This window comes from Argiope bruennichi, chromosome 9 (genome assembly GCF_947563725.1).
Source record: "Argiope bruennichi chromosome 9, qqArgBrue1.1, whole genome shotgun sequence".
NCBI lineage: Eukaryota > Metazoa > Arthropoda > Arachnida > Araneae > Araneidae > Argiope > Argiope bruennichi.
The window spans coordinates 71,765,943-71,782,035 of record NC_079159.1 but is presented as its reverse complement, the minus strand read 5'-3'; the positions used below and the strand labels follow the sequence as shown (position 1 = coordinate 71,782,035).

The window sequence follows — 16,093 nt, the reverse complement described above, 5'->3', positions numbered from 1 at the left end:
CGAATATCTTATCATTTAAATTACTTTATTTACAATATCTTCAATACCCTATTCCATCACATATTTATATTTTATACATGGTTATGTTTTTGAATATATTTTTTCTTAACAATGTTTAGAATTTTCGACTCGCGGTTATTTACCTCTTATGTAGAGGACAACAACAATTTCTTCTATGTAAAAAGCGTCTTCTATGTAAATAATTCCAGCAATTTTCCTTGGATGTTCGAAAACATTTAAGCAAAAGTAAAATAAAGTTTTCTGTCTTCTTATTCGTTTGTTAACAAATCAGACAGATTTGTTCAAGGCCTTTGTTATTCGAAAAGGATGGAAATAGTCAAATTCTTTTACAAATAAAATTTATAAAAATAAAAAAAAAAACAATCGCCTTTTCAAAAACTGATTTTTGAAATATCATTAAAAAAAACTAAAATGAAGACAATATAAGTGTTTTATCAAACCATAAGTAAATCTTAAAAATTCAAAATATATTCCGTGTATGCTATCAAAATGATTAATGACTTGCGTGTTTTCTCATTTTGCATCCTATATCTGATGTTAATGATACTTTATTGATACTGAATTCTATGGTGTATTTTTTTTTAAATTCATCTGAAATTTTTTCCTGGACAATTTTTAAGAGGTTTTCTTTTCCTTCTACAAGAATAATGAATCACTAAAAGTGCAATTCTGGTTTTATCTGATTCTTCGTTCGACAAGCAAACATTCCCACACCCAGATTGGATTCTTGGACTAAGGAAACAAAGGGCAAATTCTTTCGAGAATAAATAAAATACAAAAAGATTTCTTCCGATATGACAAACCATTCAAGGTCGAGGCCGTAGCACATCAAAACTAGTTATTACGATTTATTGCAGATATAGTGTGGAAAGCGAAAATTTATACTTCCTGATAATCTGAGAGCATGTATCAGGAGAAACAGGTTGCGAGGAATTTTTAGTTTGCCTCGGTCGGTCCTGAGAATTTGATCTCACTTTAAATGAAGTGTGCGGTTTTGCAACGTGCAATTACAGCGGACGTCGATTTTTTATCGATACGGTTGCAGTAACTTCGGCGACATGTTGCAAAGAATTGATGCTTTATTGTTCTTCACGTGAAAGGTAAATAACCGAGAGCACTTCGGGATGGAAAATTCCTAAGAACAATACAAAAGAGCAGGAATATGTACAAATATAAATAAATGATGTTTTTTTAAGTGTTTGTTTTGTTTCGTCCAGAGGTCAATGCTGAAATTCTTAAAAAAAAAAAAAAAAAAAAAAACTTTCATTTATTTTGGATGAAAATTATTTTCTCCCATCCAGGAAGAAAGATAAAGGGAGTTTCTTTGATCAAAAATGAAAACAGAAGATTATTTTGGTTTAATGCTCATTTCGTGGTTTATTTTGGTTCTAAATATTGACAGAAATAATTACAGAGCGCGGTTTAAGTTCAAATTTTCTGTTTAAAATACTATCTGCCTCGTATTTAGATAGAGGATAACCTTTGCATTCAAGAGTTGCTCTAAATAAATAAAAAAAAATTAATTTTAGAATAATAGTAAATATTTAAATTTGTTTACTACTACTTTTTTTCATTATTTACCTTAAACCATATTTACTTTATCGTAGTGAGATTTTACAATAACTGTGGAAACACTGGACCTCATCTAGAATCAAATTAATTTCATTACTTACAGCAATTGATACTGCAATATATTTATCATTTAACTCTCTGACTGCTCAATTCTTTAAAATCACTATTTAGATGCTATGTTTGCAAATAAGTTCAAATATTTTTTAAAGACAGTGAACTGATACTATGTGTTACACGATAATAATATTATATAATAAAAATCTGTAATTGTAAAAAGGAATACTCTAAACTGCGAAAAACGCGGGATGCAACTTGAAAATGGACTGATTGCCAACCCGTGGAAATCGCGGGATACGCAGCTGGAGAGTTAAAAGCCGATACGATTGCCCTCAATTCCTTAGAAGATAATATTTTTGAAAACTGCAAATTGTGCTGTGTTAAATAATATATTTTAATTGTGCATAAGGGTTTTAAAAGTATTCTAGATATCATTTGTATCATAGTAAAATCGTTTATCATATTTTTTTAATCGATAAAATATGAATTTCTTAGATATTAAGCACGTAAGATATCCCAAATCTCTTAAAAATGAGTTATATTTGGTTATCAAAGACGAATTAGGTAAATGATGTGTGTGATCAAATAATGAGAAGGTTATATTTGGCTGATCATTTACTTATTTGTATACTACATTAATTTGAAAGCACAAGATTTACAATACATTTAATCTTTATCCAATGATTTAATGGAACTTATATTCGTATTCGCAGCCATTTTCAACATGCCTGAATACGGAATAGATAAAGAGATTTAAAGATTAATAAAATGCGAAATATACAGGGTGCTCATTAATTATTGTCGGAGTTTCCGTACCTCATAACTTTCGAAAAAAAATATTATGCAAAAACCGATTACGTATTTGTAAATTACAACTCAAAGAATTTTATTAATGATATTAAAGTGTAAAACTTGCACAATTTGCACTTTGTAGGCATTCAGCTGAAGGCGATTCTTTGAGTTGTACTTTACGAATACATAATTCTTTGAGTTGTAATTTACGTATTCATAATTCTTTGAGTTGTAATTTACGTATTCGTAATTCTTTGAGTTGTAATTTACGAATACATAATTCTTTGAGTGGTAATTTACGAATACATAATTCTTTGAGTTGTAATTTACGAATACATAATTCTTTGAGTTGTAATTTACGAATACATAATCGCCTTCAGCTGAATGCCTACAAAGTGTAAATTGTGCAAGCTTTACACTTTAATATCATTAATAAAATTCTTTGAGTTGTAATTTACGAATACGTAATCGGTTTTTGCGTAATATTTTTTATTCGAAAGTTATGAGGTAGGGAAACCCCGACAATAATTAATGAACACCCTGTATATACCAGCAATTTTATTGGTTTAAATTATTAATTGACTATCCAAAATAGTTTGCACCCGGATAAGTTATCGGCTAAGAGTTGGAGGTGTGGAGGAAGTTGAGATGCCGGTTTTTCCTTTTTTTATAAAAAAGCCACTCATCTGAGAGGAAAAGATTAAGAGTAATTATAGGTATTAAAAAAATTTGTAAAATGAATTGTCGAATGTTACAATGGCTTAAATAAATCAAGAGTAAATTTTAATTAAGCTCAAATATGGGAAATTATTTTTATTTTTTAAAAAAATTGGAGCAGAATTTTATGAATTTCAATTAAGTAAGTATTAGATAGAAAGAAATAGCTGGTAAAACGTTCTTGCATATCTGCATTATTTTTTCGAAAAATGACTTTTTTGTTTAAAGAAAAATAGGATCGTCAAAAAATTATCTATAAGTACGTTTTCATCAATCCGAATTCAGAATTTGCCTATCCAAAAAAAACTTTATTCTAAACGTGTAATTTCTTAATTTCAAATAATATCATGATGGTCGATTTTTCAAAACAAGAATGAAGAGTGAAGTAAGGCAATGACCGTTTGGCTCGCAAACACTAACTATTATTTAAAGTTTTTCGAGAATCTAGCCCCCACAAAATAAGACTTTTTTTTTAGTTTTTCAAATTTAATTTTCCTTATCTTATTGAAAATTGACCATCATGGTATTATTCATTAATATGCTTTAAGAACAGCTTTTTTTTCTTTTGCTTCATGAATTCAGATTTTAAAAAAGTATTTGCAAGCATTTTTCTGACTATCCTGTTTTTTTTTTTTTTTTTTTTTTTGACAAAGTCATTATATATATAATTCAAATATCAATCTGATTTTTTTTTTTACCAATTCCTTTTTATTTAACAAGAATTTAAGCAAAATTCCAAACATTTTGCTCAAGTAAAAAATATTTGTTTAAAAATTTTATTGCACTTAAAAAAACATTTCTGACTTAATTAAGCTACCAGAACGTTCCACATCTCATTTTTTTTTATTTAAAATTTCCCTCTCAAATTAACAGTTTTTGTATTTAAAAGCGAGAACCGGTATCTCAACTTCCACTTCCCTTCCCAAACTTTATTTAATAATATATCCGGGTGCAAACTTAGAGGCCTCTTTTGCATAACCAACTCAACAACTTAAGCCAATAAAATCTCTGTTACATATTTTTTCCATTCAGAGTACACTCCAGCTGGATTAAGCTGAGCTTAATCCTTCTTTTTTTTGTTGGGCAATCTTAATGAATTATAGGGTATAAAGTCATAAACAACAACAACAATAAAAAAGACGAAGTGAAATATGAAGGTGTTTAGAAAAAAGTACATCTCTGAAAACAACCAAATCGGAATTTCCCTTATAGAACCACGGAACTATTTCGATTTTATGAGCTCCAAGCTATAAAGACACTCATCCTCCTGGCGTTTCGCAACTGAACACCCACTTTCTCCTACAAGAGCTCTTGACCCTCGGTCATCAACCGGGCTGAATTTCGAAATATCGCGCTAAAGGAACGGTGGGAGTGGATGGAAAGGGTCGGCGAAAGTAATTGGCCGCTCCCTTCTCGTTTTCCTGCACTTGTCGCAACATGCAATGCAAATCGAGAGTTCGAGGAGGTCACCAAGCACAGCTATAGTTCTCGTGTGGCGAGTAACAGGTATTTTCCAATCTGCATAATTTCCGGCATGGAAATCCTATTAGAGTGGCTTGCTTCAGGGGGCATTGCAAATGGCTTTCTTGATGATGGAAGTAAGGAGTTGTTAGAGGCTAATCGTTTGTTCTCAAGTAAGATACACGCGACTCGGTTAGTTCTAAAAATGCGATGTGGTGTCTATTCTTTTGAGAACTTGAAAAAGTTATGCAACCCGGAATCAACTGTCATTTAACCCTTTATGTACCAAATTATTTTACCTCCAATTTTTTCAAATTTATTTTTGAACCATTAGTTAAGTTTTGGTACAGAATAAACCCAGGAATAAGAAGGAAAAAAATTTTTTATAATGAATTAAAATAATTTAATTAATTAAATTAGTAATAAAAGATTTTAAAAGTTATTTTTAGTTGATATCTACTGCTTCCGATTGGAAATACGTTCTTCATGTTCTTTCAAATATTTTTAGAAAAAAATAGTCATATTGTGAAGATATCAACCGGATTCAAACGGTACTTTAAAGGGCCATTGGTAAATAAAGGGTTAATGAATTTGAAGGTTATTTTTGAAAATTACACCTAATAACATTTAAGTTTACCAAGCGGAACTAAGCCAACGCTATTGATTATGCAATACTTTATTTTGGACTCAAACAGAAATTCTTTTATGTTTCTTCAATAATTACAAATTCTTCTTTTATGTTTTTAAAGCGTATATTTCGGATACAAATGACATAGCGTCCATAAGAGCAGGTGCCTTTATGATAATAGATACAATTTATTATTTGGATGCCAAAAATAGCATGGCATCTAAAATCTGGATGTGATGTTATGTGCATTGGATAATCCTTGGTTGTGTTTGTAACTTCTCTAAAACAATTAAAATGATTTATCAATTTAAGGAGAAAAGAGGGGAACCTATGAAAAATTCATTGATAAATACAGTAAAATTTAGGTTAAATATATTTTTAAAAAATCTTATATTTAAGATGTTAAAAAGCTTTATTATATACATATATTAAAGTTCAAATTACAATGATTTGTCAATTTAAGTAAAAGGGGAAAAATCCTGACGAATGCATTGATAAATACAGGAAAACTTAAGATTAAATGTATACAGTTTTTTAAAAATACTTTTAAGTTTCAAAAATTAGATTTAGTTTTGAGAATATACTTGTAAATTCGGTACATAATTAGATAAAACCATTCCAACATTAAATTAATTTTTCAATATGTCTCTTAAAATCTAATTCCAGTTTTGAAATAATGAAGTTCTTAAATTGAATATACTTGTTACATCATATATTAGCTTGCAACAGCTAATAGAGATATAAATTAATTTAATATCCACTAATACATTTGATCAGAAAATTAAAAAAAAAGTTTACTGGAGACTTAAAGTTACATTAAGGAAATAGAAAAAAATTAGATTTAAATATTTTGTTATCTCAAGTTAGAATCAAACATGATAAAATCTACGTAAAAATTATGGATAATTGTGAATTTGCGCTTATTTCTTTTCGTATATGTCTTAATTGCACTTTATCTTATCTTATCTTATGAGCCTAATATCAGCATTATGTGAAAAACTACAGTTGTTTAAGAATACTTTAATGCTTAATCATAATGCATATTAAAATTTGCAGATTATTTGATGTTTGCAATAAGATGTAAAATTAATACAAGAGCCCTGAGAACCGAATACGAACAAGAAAGAAAAGAAAATTAAACTTTTCAGAAATTTCCGTCATGTTATTTTAACATGATACAGAAGTAATTTTGCCATTATATTTTCATTTACTATTCAAACAGAAACTTGATCATCTGAAAGTTTAATATGGCATGCTGCGATACTAATTTATAATGAAATACAATAGCTTATGAAAATTTACAAATATATATTGTTGAAAAACTAATTAATTGAAAAATCTAAATTTATTTCGTGATTTAATGTTAATCATATTATAAAATTTTGCAATTTATCTTATTAAATCAGGATAATAATTTTTGACATTGAATTAATATTAATTTAAGATTATATATATTATATCCTTATTATAATATAAAAATTTATTATATAAAAATTTTGCAAATGTGGCCATATAGCATTAATTATAGATACCATATGGAACAATAATTACAGAAATTAATTACAATTATTAATTACAGACATCGTATGGATGACACACGAAACATATAAAAAGCATTTATTCTTTAATTGTGATTTTTGTTGAAAAATATAAAATTTGGTATAAACAATAACGATTAGAAACAACAACGATAATTTCTGAAATAGTTAATACTATCTGCATTCCTCAAAGAAAGCGAATGCAAACTTTTACACAACACAAAGACGTTATTTTAAGAACTTCCCAAATTGTTCTAGTTGAAGTTCGATTTGCGTTTACTTTCGAATTATGGATATGGCATTTGATTCATCTTAATAACGAACAATATTTCAGCACTATTATTCTTTCCATTAATATGCTTAATGGGACACAGGTGTGTTTCTTAAAATGAAAATGCATCACTAAATTTTTTATATAATGAATGAATAATTTCATTCATTAGGTTTAATTAACATATTATTAAAAAAGAATAAATTAGAAGTATCTTTTCAAAATCGAAAATCATAGCATCCATTACAAGCAGTTTTATGGGTCACTTTGAAGAAATAACGTAGCTGCTGATGAAAGTAGCCACAGTACATTTCAATGCTTGACAACATGCTAGTTTATCTTCGACAATTTCAGTAGTACTTGGTACGTCATCTTAAATCATTCAGAAAAGTTGGTAAGATGATTTTATCTTTGATGTTCTTCGAATAGAAAAAAAATTTGTAGATGCCCAAAAGCAGTGGGATTTTCTATTACGTAAGAGCAGCAAAATCTTGTGTTTTACTCAGATAACTGTCAGAGAATTCAGTAAATAATCGTTTTTATAAATAGGATAATTTCGAACAAAAAAAAATTAAGGATCAGTAAGAATAGAAACGACGTGGATTAGAAACGTTTTTAAAATTTATTGTCAGGTAAGAGGAATTATTATGGTTGTTGTTAATTTAATACTAAACAATTAAAAGTTGAAGGTTCATTTTTTAAGGGGAAGATAAGAGCAGAGTTTTATTTCGAATAAACCCAGATAAAAAATAAAGGCCATTTAAAAAAAATGCCAGATAAACCGGAGTTCTATAAGCGCATTTTTTTCCCACCATTACTAGAAAACAAAGTTTTTATACCAATGCTGAATTGTTTTATACCAAAGTTACAATACGTGTTTTCTCACTTATTGAGTACTAAGCCCCACATTCATCATCTCAAGCCACGTAGAATATGAATTCGGCGGCGATCCTGTTAAAAATAGAAGCAGTTGGCGGTAACGTTTCGAGTTAAAATAGAAGGCTCTGTGCTGGTAGTTTATATATGTATATATACTGCACAACAAGAATTTATTAGATTAAAAGTAAGTTAAAGGATATAAATTGTTCACATTTTAACATGAATTCTGTATACTTCACTGTGGTATGCTTAAAAAATGATTAAGCATACCTCAAGAACAATTTACGAATCCTATACGTACTGTGCCGTTACAATCAGAAACAGCGGCAACAATTGAGGTCCGTTACACACTGACGAAACAATGAACAACAAGCAGAAGGCTGTTCTTTACCTGTCACAACTTGTATTTTGCAGACGACACGTAGGAGGATCCTAGCAGACGCCCGCTTCCAATGCCTTGGCAATGTTGCCAATTCAATGCCTCGCCTTTCTCAATTAATTACGATAAAGAAAATTAGGCCGGATAGTACGGAAGCCGGATAATCGCTAACTGGATACGTGGGAGTGTATTGTAAATGAATATCATAAAGTTGCATGATGCTCAACATTCATTAAATGCATTTGTTACTATTTTAAGTTATTTCATAACAATTTGTGACTTATTTAATGACTTTGCTCATTCTTTACAAGTTCCATTTTACAAAGTCACTTGCAGGGATGTATTTTTTTCTGACATTGCAGAATCGTATGCTCCGCTGCAATTGCAAGTGAAAGCATGCAATTTAATCCTTATTTTTTTTTGTTTTTGGTCGAATGCCTCTCCTTCAACAAATGTATGTCACGCGTCGCCAACACTTTCTAGTGATCAAGACATAATATGTATCAGGTTCTACGCCATTTCTAGTTTTCGCCCACCATAACATTGGTGTCGTTTGGAATGAGAGAGTAAATAGGACTTTCGCTGTCATTTGTCTCTCTGTTCAACAATACATTGTATCAGGCTTCAAGGCGGAAAATCTTTTTTTTTTCTGAATAATTTTTAAATTTTTTTAATAGGCAAATTGTTAAGTGGTTGGTGGTAACACTTTCTATACTTTTTTCCTTGGGTAAACTTCACTTGAGTGACATATCAGAGTAAACGCCCAAAAACTGCTACAAAAGCTTTTTAAATTGCCAAGATACATACTGAGTATATTACTAACATAAATAATTGAAGATAAATGTGACATATTTATGATTGCGTAGGATTTTAAGAAATCAAAGATTTAAGATAAAGCTGTAATCTATACGATTTTGTCTACGTATTTACTTATTATTTTTAGCGCAACATAATTAAGAATAACACAAATTTTTTTTTTGTAATGCTAGCGTAGGTATTCAAAATAAGCAAGTAAAATATCTTTTAAGGGGGATAAATTCGAATATTTCTCTCTCACTTTTATAATTACCATTTAGAGAAAATGGTAATTATCATCATTTCATTTGAAGACATGAATTAGTAAACAAAATGACTTGAAAGCATACTTTAAGCTAATAAAATAATATTAGAGATAAAGCATACTTGATCTCTAATAAAATATTTTGCTTTCTCCATTTGTATTTTATTAGAGTAAATATGATGGAACCTCGTAAAAACTACAGAAACCACGGATTGTCCGATGTTAGGAAACAGATATTCACAATAAAGAACTGTCAAACATAGTCAAATGAATTCTCATAATTTACTTAGAAAACGGGCTGAAATGTAAAAACCATAGCAGAAATATCTGAACAATAAAAATTTCAAATGATACTCTAAAAATATATAATCATAAAAAATGATATTTCAATGAAGATTTTTTTAAAATATGCATTAATTTTTGAAATTAAATTTTTTTTTAATTTATCTTTGCTTATATTTTTAATCTATTTTCTGAATATTATCATCATATCCTTCCTATTAATAGGAATATTTTTTACAAACGTTGTTAAATGCAATTATTTGCAATTCATTATTTAAAATTTGTTTTTTGTACTTCATACATAAAAGAATAAACATAAAAAATACATACATAAATTATTATACATTATTATAATAATTAAATTAACATCAAACATTTATTATCATTAAATTATTATACATACATTATTAATTTTTTCATACATAAAAAATTAATAATTAAAAATTTTTTAAAGCAACTTAAAATGATCATTTTATGTAAATGTTCTGTAAAAACATCTATTTTAATGGTCTAATTTTAAGCAGTGCATCAGTAAAAATTGTAAAATAAGGTACTTCAGTCAATACGCGATTCATATATAACTAATTATGCAAAGTTCGATTGAATAATTTTTTTTTGCTTTTAAAACAAAAAATATTTTCCGTTGTTTTATATTAAATAGTATTTTTTAAGTACTTTAAAATAAATATCAAGAATAATTTTTTTTATCAAATTCATCTTTATAAAATTAATTCAATTTTTATCATAGTAATTTTCTGTTAGTTTTATTTTTACATATTGGAAAATATAGACGTGATACAATAAACCGTCAATAAGCTAACAACCTTAGGAATATCTGTATACTGACGACAATTTTAGAAACAGATGAAAATTAAATTACTAAAAATGTTTAAAATATATGTCCTGGACATCAGTTTTATTACCAAATTTCATTAATCTAACTTCTTTCTTTTTGAATAACTAATTGAATGTATTGACTAATAGAGAGACAATGCTTTTAAAACAATTATTATTATTATTTCTTTCTTTTTTTTTATCTCGGAAAGGGTAAAGCATTTTTTAAAATTCAATTTCCATTATAAGACATTCCGAAATACTTTAATATTCTAATAAAAGACTGTTTTCGGAAAAATTACTTACGGATATTTTTTTCTGCATAGTTTGCTGGTACCTGCCCTTCGGTGCTTTGGTGTCGTTTTGGCGAGCTTGGCACACACGAAGAACTTCCAGCAAACATTCCACGCCACCAGAACCAATAAAATCTTCCATGAAGCTGCAAAATTCCAAAATAAAATTAATTAATGCAATTTAAAGTGAAAATGTATATTAATTATTAGGTTAATATAGAAAAAAATTGGTAAAAAAATTACATTTTTTTACTTAATGCAATATATATCATATTTTTAAATTTGAAACAATGTAGACAAGAAATAACAAGGCACTCGACTTTCTTCTGTTGATAAAATAAGTTTAATTGTATGCTTTTCTTCATTTAAAATAATATTTAACTGATTGGGAGGAGAGGACTTGTAAACTTCGCCAGTCTGCAAAAGTTTTAAAAAACCGTAATTAAAAGAAATACTAAAGAATTATATTAATACAACCTTTTAGTGCTATTTTTAAATGTATTACCTTGCCATCAATAAATAAGAAATTGGATTTTTTTTATAATGAGCAAATTTTAGCTTATAATTCTGAAATACAATATAAATTTGAAATTCCAAGAACAATGCAACAATGTCCAATAGATGAATAATAAAAATAAAAGAGAGAGAGAGAAAGATGACAAATTATTCGGATTTAAAATCATCTCCATATATTATATTCGATAAAAATGCAAACAGTTTCCGGATATATTCTTTTTATAAATAGAAAGGGAGTATACTGTTCAATATTATATATATATATGATTATTTTAGGCTTTTAACCATTGGCATTGGATTCTGTATCATAAGCATAAAAAATTTGCAATTTAAGCTTATAATTTCAAAGCTCAACAATATTCGTGAAAGGAAATTCGACACAGTTATTACAATTAACAAGTATTAACAATAATTAGCGCGCTAAAATGATATCTTGTTTAAAAAAACTATGAATGAATTTTATTTATTCTAAGGTATAAAAATTAGGATACCAAAATTCCAAAGTAATACCCCCCCCCCAAAAAAATAACATTCCAAAGCAATACAAAGAAGATTAACATTCGAAAGTAACACTAAAAAAAGTTTAAAATTCCAAAGTAATGCCAAAAGAAGCGTGATGGTCTTATATTAACAAAAGTGACATGTCTGGAAATAAATTATAAAATACAATAAATTTCAGTTGAAGGTTCTTAAAATGCGAATTTTATATTTAAACACATTCAAATTTTCACATTTAGTGATAGAGACAGAGCAGAGTTTGAAAATAAAATGGATCTCAAGAACTTATTTTTATTGCTGAGATTCCTTTAGAAATTCTTGAAATGGGTTTGGAATCCTGCTTTTATTTTATCAAAATGTCATGTTTTTTCCCCCTTAATTTATACTATATACAAAGATTATCAGCAAAATATATGCCAAGCCTAAAAAAGTTTTCTTAAGTGTTGTTAAAATTTTAAAATGAGGAAATTATAGTTTCTAATACGTCATACAATACCCCAATTACGTAAAAAGAAATAATTTTTTAACAAAATAATAGGAATGAAATAAATAATACAGTTAATGAACACTAGTAATTTTCTTTTATCTTTCCTCATTTCCATTATTTTACTTTAAAATAGGTGCTAAATAATTATGCTATTATTTTATAAAAAAAAAAGTTTTTCAAAAACAAGGAGTACAGTGAAAAAAATGTGTTGAAATAGACAACAGTATGGAGGAAAGAACTAAGTACTACAGATTTAAGTTGCATTTCTTAAAACTGAGCATTTTTCAACAAGTGTGTGAAAAATTTTTAATTGAAAAATTGGATGCTTACATATTTTTTTCTCTGATAATAAGCATTTGAGAGGAATTCCCACTGAAAGATTTCCCGTTTTGCTGTCTTTTCCCCTTAGTGATTTATGAAAACAAGAAATAAATTGTACAACCAATTGCATTCCTCATCAAGCTCCATTAGAAGCCAACGTGTTTATTTTCTTCAACAAATCACAATACTTAGAACAGGTAAATTTTAAAAAGTTCGTTCTGAACAGAAAAGAATCGTTCAGTCGTTCATTTGTGCTCCTTTCTTGTTTTCCCGGAACCACCAGTGCAACTAAGTGTTCTGCTCATTGTGGTGAACACAGCAGCAGGCATCGGAATTCAAGTTCAAGGCTCACTCGCATTGCTTGTTCATTTGGGAATTGTTCTTCTAATTGCATGGGATACGCTTTTGGCTTTCTCCATTCGGGTGTGAAAACACCGTTTGTTGATGAGCAATAATTCGGATGCGCGTGATCGCCCGTCCATGCATGGTTGGACGGAAAAACAGACATTTTACCTCAATCAAGATTGATCGGCATTTAAGTACTTTTTACTGGGGGGATGTTGTTAACAAGTTGTTCGTACTTTCTGGATACCGTCGTAATTTGTATGGCACTCTTCAGTATTTGGAACATAGAAGGGTCCGAACATCTGCAGCAGGAAATGTCTGTCAAAGGCAATAAAATTTAATGGCTGTTATTTTTGGAGAATGGATCTAATATATCATTTGTTATAAACAAATGGAATTTTTGCGGGAGATTTATGTTTGAGATAAGATGCTTGTGTTTTCAGGCTATCTGACAAGATGTTTATGTATTCCAGCAAACACTGTAATTTATACGGCATGTGTGAAATGGATGCGGCTTTTTTCTGTCTTTGGCAAGAATGTTTTTATGCACAATGAAGCATAATAACGGTCATTGATTGCCAATGACTTTCTCTGTCATATATCTTTTGTCAAAGATGTATAAGAGCATTGATAATATCTTTCTTGGTAGTTTGTACATGTTATCATACCGCATAGCTATTTTCGTTTGATATTTCCGAGATTTTTTGAATTACGAGCAGTAGCTTTATGTTTCTGACTGAATTCTTTCACGTGAAGTAAGAAATATCCACTATGGCTCTAAGGTATAATAATCATGGACATTACAATAAAGCTAATAACGTCACTTTATATTTAAAATTGCTCTAAAAAAATTACAAATAAAGAGAATATTGACGGAGATTTCATGAGGATTCAAACCTGATTGTTTCTGATGTTTTATTTTTGGAACGTGATAAAATTTATGCATTTAAGATAAATTTCTCTATTCATCTGGAAATATTTGGTTAATAAAAGTCTCTGAATCTTTTTTTTTTTTTTTTTTTTTTTTTTTTGGCAAATAGGGTTTTTTTCTCCGGGCTAATAATTTCAACTGATGCTAAAAATCTGAAAACAAATTTTTGCAAAAAGTTGGTTAGCACCAACATGTATTACTTTTGCTCTTCAGTTTTTAATTGTATTTAATCAAGAACATTAAAAATTCAAGTAGAAATAATATTAATTTTTATCGATCAGACTTTTTTAACTTCCTATTTCTTTGCATCTTTTGCGTTAGAATGTAATTTACAATAACAGTAAATAAATCTCAAGACCAATTATTTCTAGTAAAGTTCATTATGTTAAAGAGACAATCACTATTTTTTATTATAATAGCTTTAAAAAACTTTATTTTGATATAAACCAAAGATGATTATGATCAAAGAATTGCGTCAAAATACAGTATGAAGTAAAAAAAAAATTTCCTCAAAAACAAGCTGGAAGTCAAAAGTAGATTCCTTTACATCTGAGTTACTATCTGACAACATAAATTGTTGATGTTTGAAACAGTCAAAATTAGGGCGTGAAAATCACTTTTCAGTCGCTAACTTTTAAGTTATTGACAAACTTTAAATACTAAAGATGTTTGTCTTAATGAGGCGCTAATTTGGTTGATGAGATTTACTTTTCTATGTTCAATATTAAGAAAGTTATAGGGAAATGAAAATTTCAGTCCCCCCACCATTTCCAGCCCCTTTGAGCTGGATGGGCCATTTACGAACTCATTCGAGATTTTTACATCTCTAATAACTTATTCCAAGCCAGTTAAAATCCAATATTATATATATATATAAACGAAAGGTGGTTTTAAGTTCTAGGGATTAAGATTGGAAAAGAATTGAAGAAAATTTTTCCTAAGTCTTGTAATGAGAACCATTGTAACAGGTAGTCTTCCTATTGGAATCTGCTTAAAAGTGAATTTGAAATATTATTTTTTAAACAGCAGTTGAACAAGAATGTCCATTCCAAAAAAATTACAATGAAAAGTTACTTTCTCTAAAACAACCAGCCAGCCATATATACTTAATTAAGTATATATAGTTAATATACTTAACTCCAGATATGAATAGGAAGCAAGTATATATTGAAGTACATGTCTGATTTATATCAAACAGGTTTATTTAAAATCCATTGCTTTTGTATCTTCTATAACTTATTCTGAATAAAGAGGCCTCAAATACTCAAATCTTTCACGTTGCCTTAGGAGAGCTTCAAAATTATATCTAAAGCAAGGCCATAAAAAAACAATAAACATGATTAGTGAATGGATTTAACAACAGCTTTTCAAGAAAAATAAGAATTTGGGTGATTCATTTGAGTAGTTTTGATATAAAATATTAAAACTCAAAGGGTTCCTATCCTCTAGGCATCGCCTGGATTTCTAAAAACGGATTTCAAAAGGTATCAAGCTATTATCTCATTTGTTTTGTGTTTACCATAGCTTTGAAGAAAAGATTGGAAAGTGATAAAAAAGGATTTTTAAGCTTACAGAAATGTATTTGTATTAGGTTGAATGTGTAAAAGTGTTAATCGTGCATTAAAAAACAAACAAAGAGAAGATTAAATAGACAGACAATAGCCTCCGGTTTAATATTACCATTAATCACTTAACCCGGTAATAAAACTAGATCGCGTTTTAAATGTCAGAAACATATTGACTTGTTCTATATTTTATAGACATTACGATTTTACGAAGCTTTTCATTGAAGCTTTCTTTCTTTTTTTGATATTACATGAAATGTCAAGGAAATGCAAGAAATAATAATTGTTTCATACATTTCCACTGCAAATTCTACCCAATATCTGGCTTTCATACATTGCCGGTAACACCGGATTCTCAATAAACGTCAATTCAATTTTTAGAGCCAATAAAGTAGAAAACTCTCAGTACATAAATTTATACAAAATTGTAAATTTTTAATATAATAAATAATATAATATAAATTAATGTGCATAGTATAATATGCACGTCATTATATGTTAAATATCGGTTATGTATTATTTTATTTACTTGTCAACTCCTTGATGTGTTTGCAGATTTGATACAAATCTATACTTTAGATGTTAAATGATCTGTGTGTCAGATTTTATCCATCTACATCATATTGTAGTTATCATTTTAACTTAT

The 16,093-nt window shown here is 28.5% G+C and overlaps 1 protein-coding gene across 3 annotated transcripts in view; it reads right to left on the bottom strand.

The window, feature by feature from the left end:
- LOC129984355 (uncharacterized) overlaps positions 1 to 16,093 on the bottom strand; it is a 158,682-nt gene that overhangs the window by 46,237 nt on the left and 96,352 nt on the right. For all 3 annotated transcript variants that reach the window (XM_056094224.1, XM_056094225.1, XM_056094226.1), the window contains one exon: positions 10,798 to 10,930. In XM_056094224.1, coding sequence (XP_055950199.1) covers positions 10,798 to 10,930 — 133 coding nt within the window. The remainder of the gene's footprint in view (positions 1 to 10,797; positions 10,931 to 16,093) is intronic.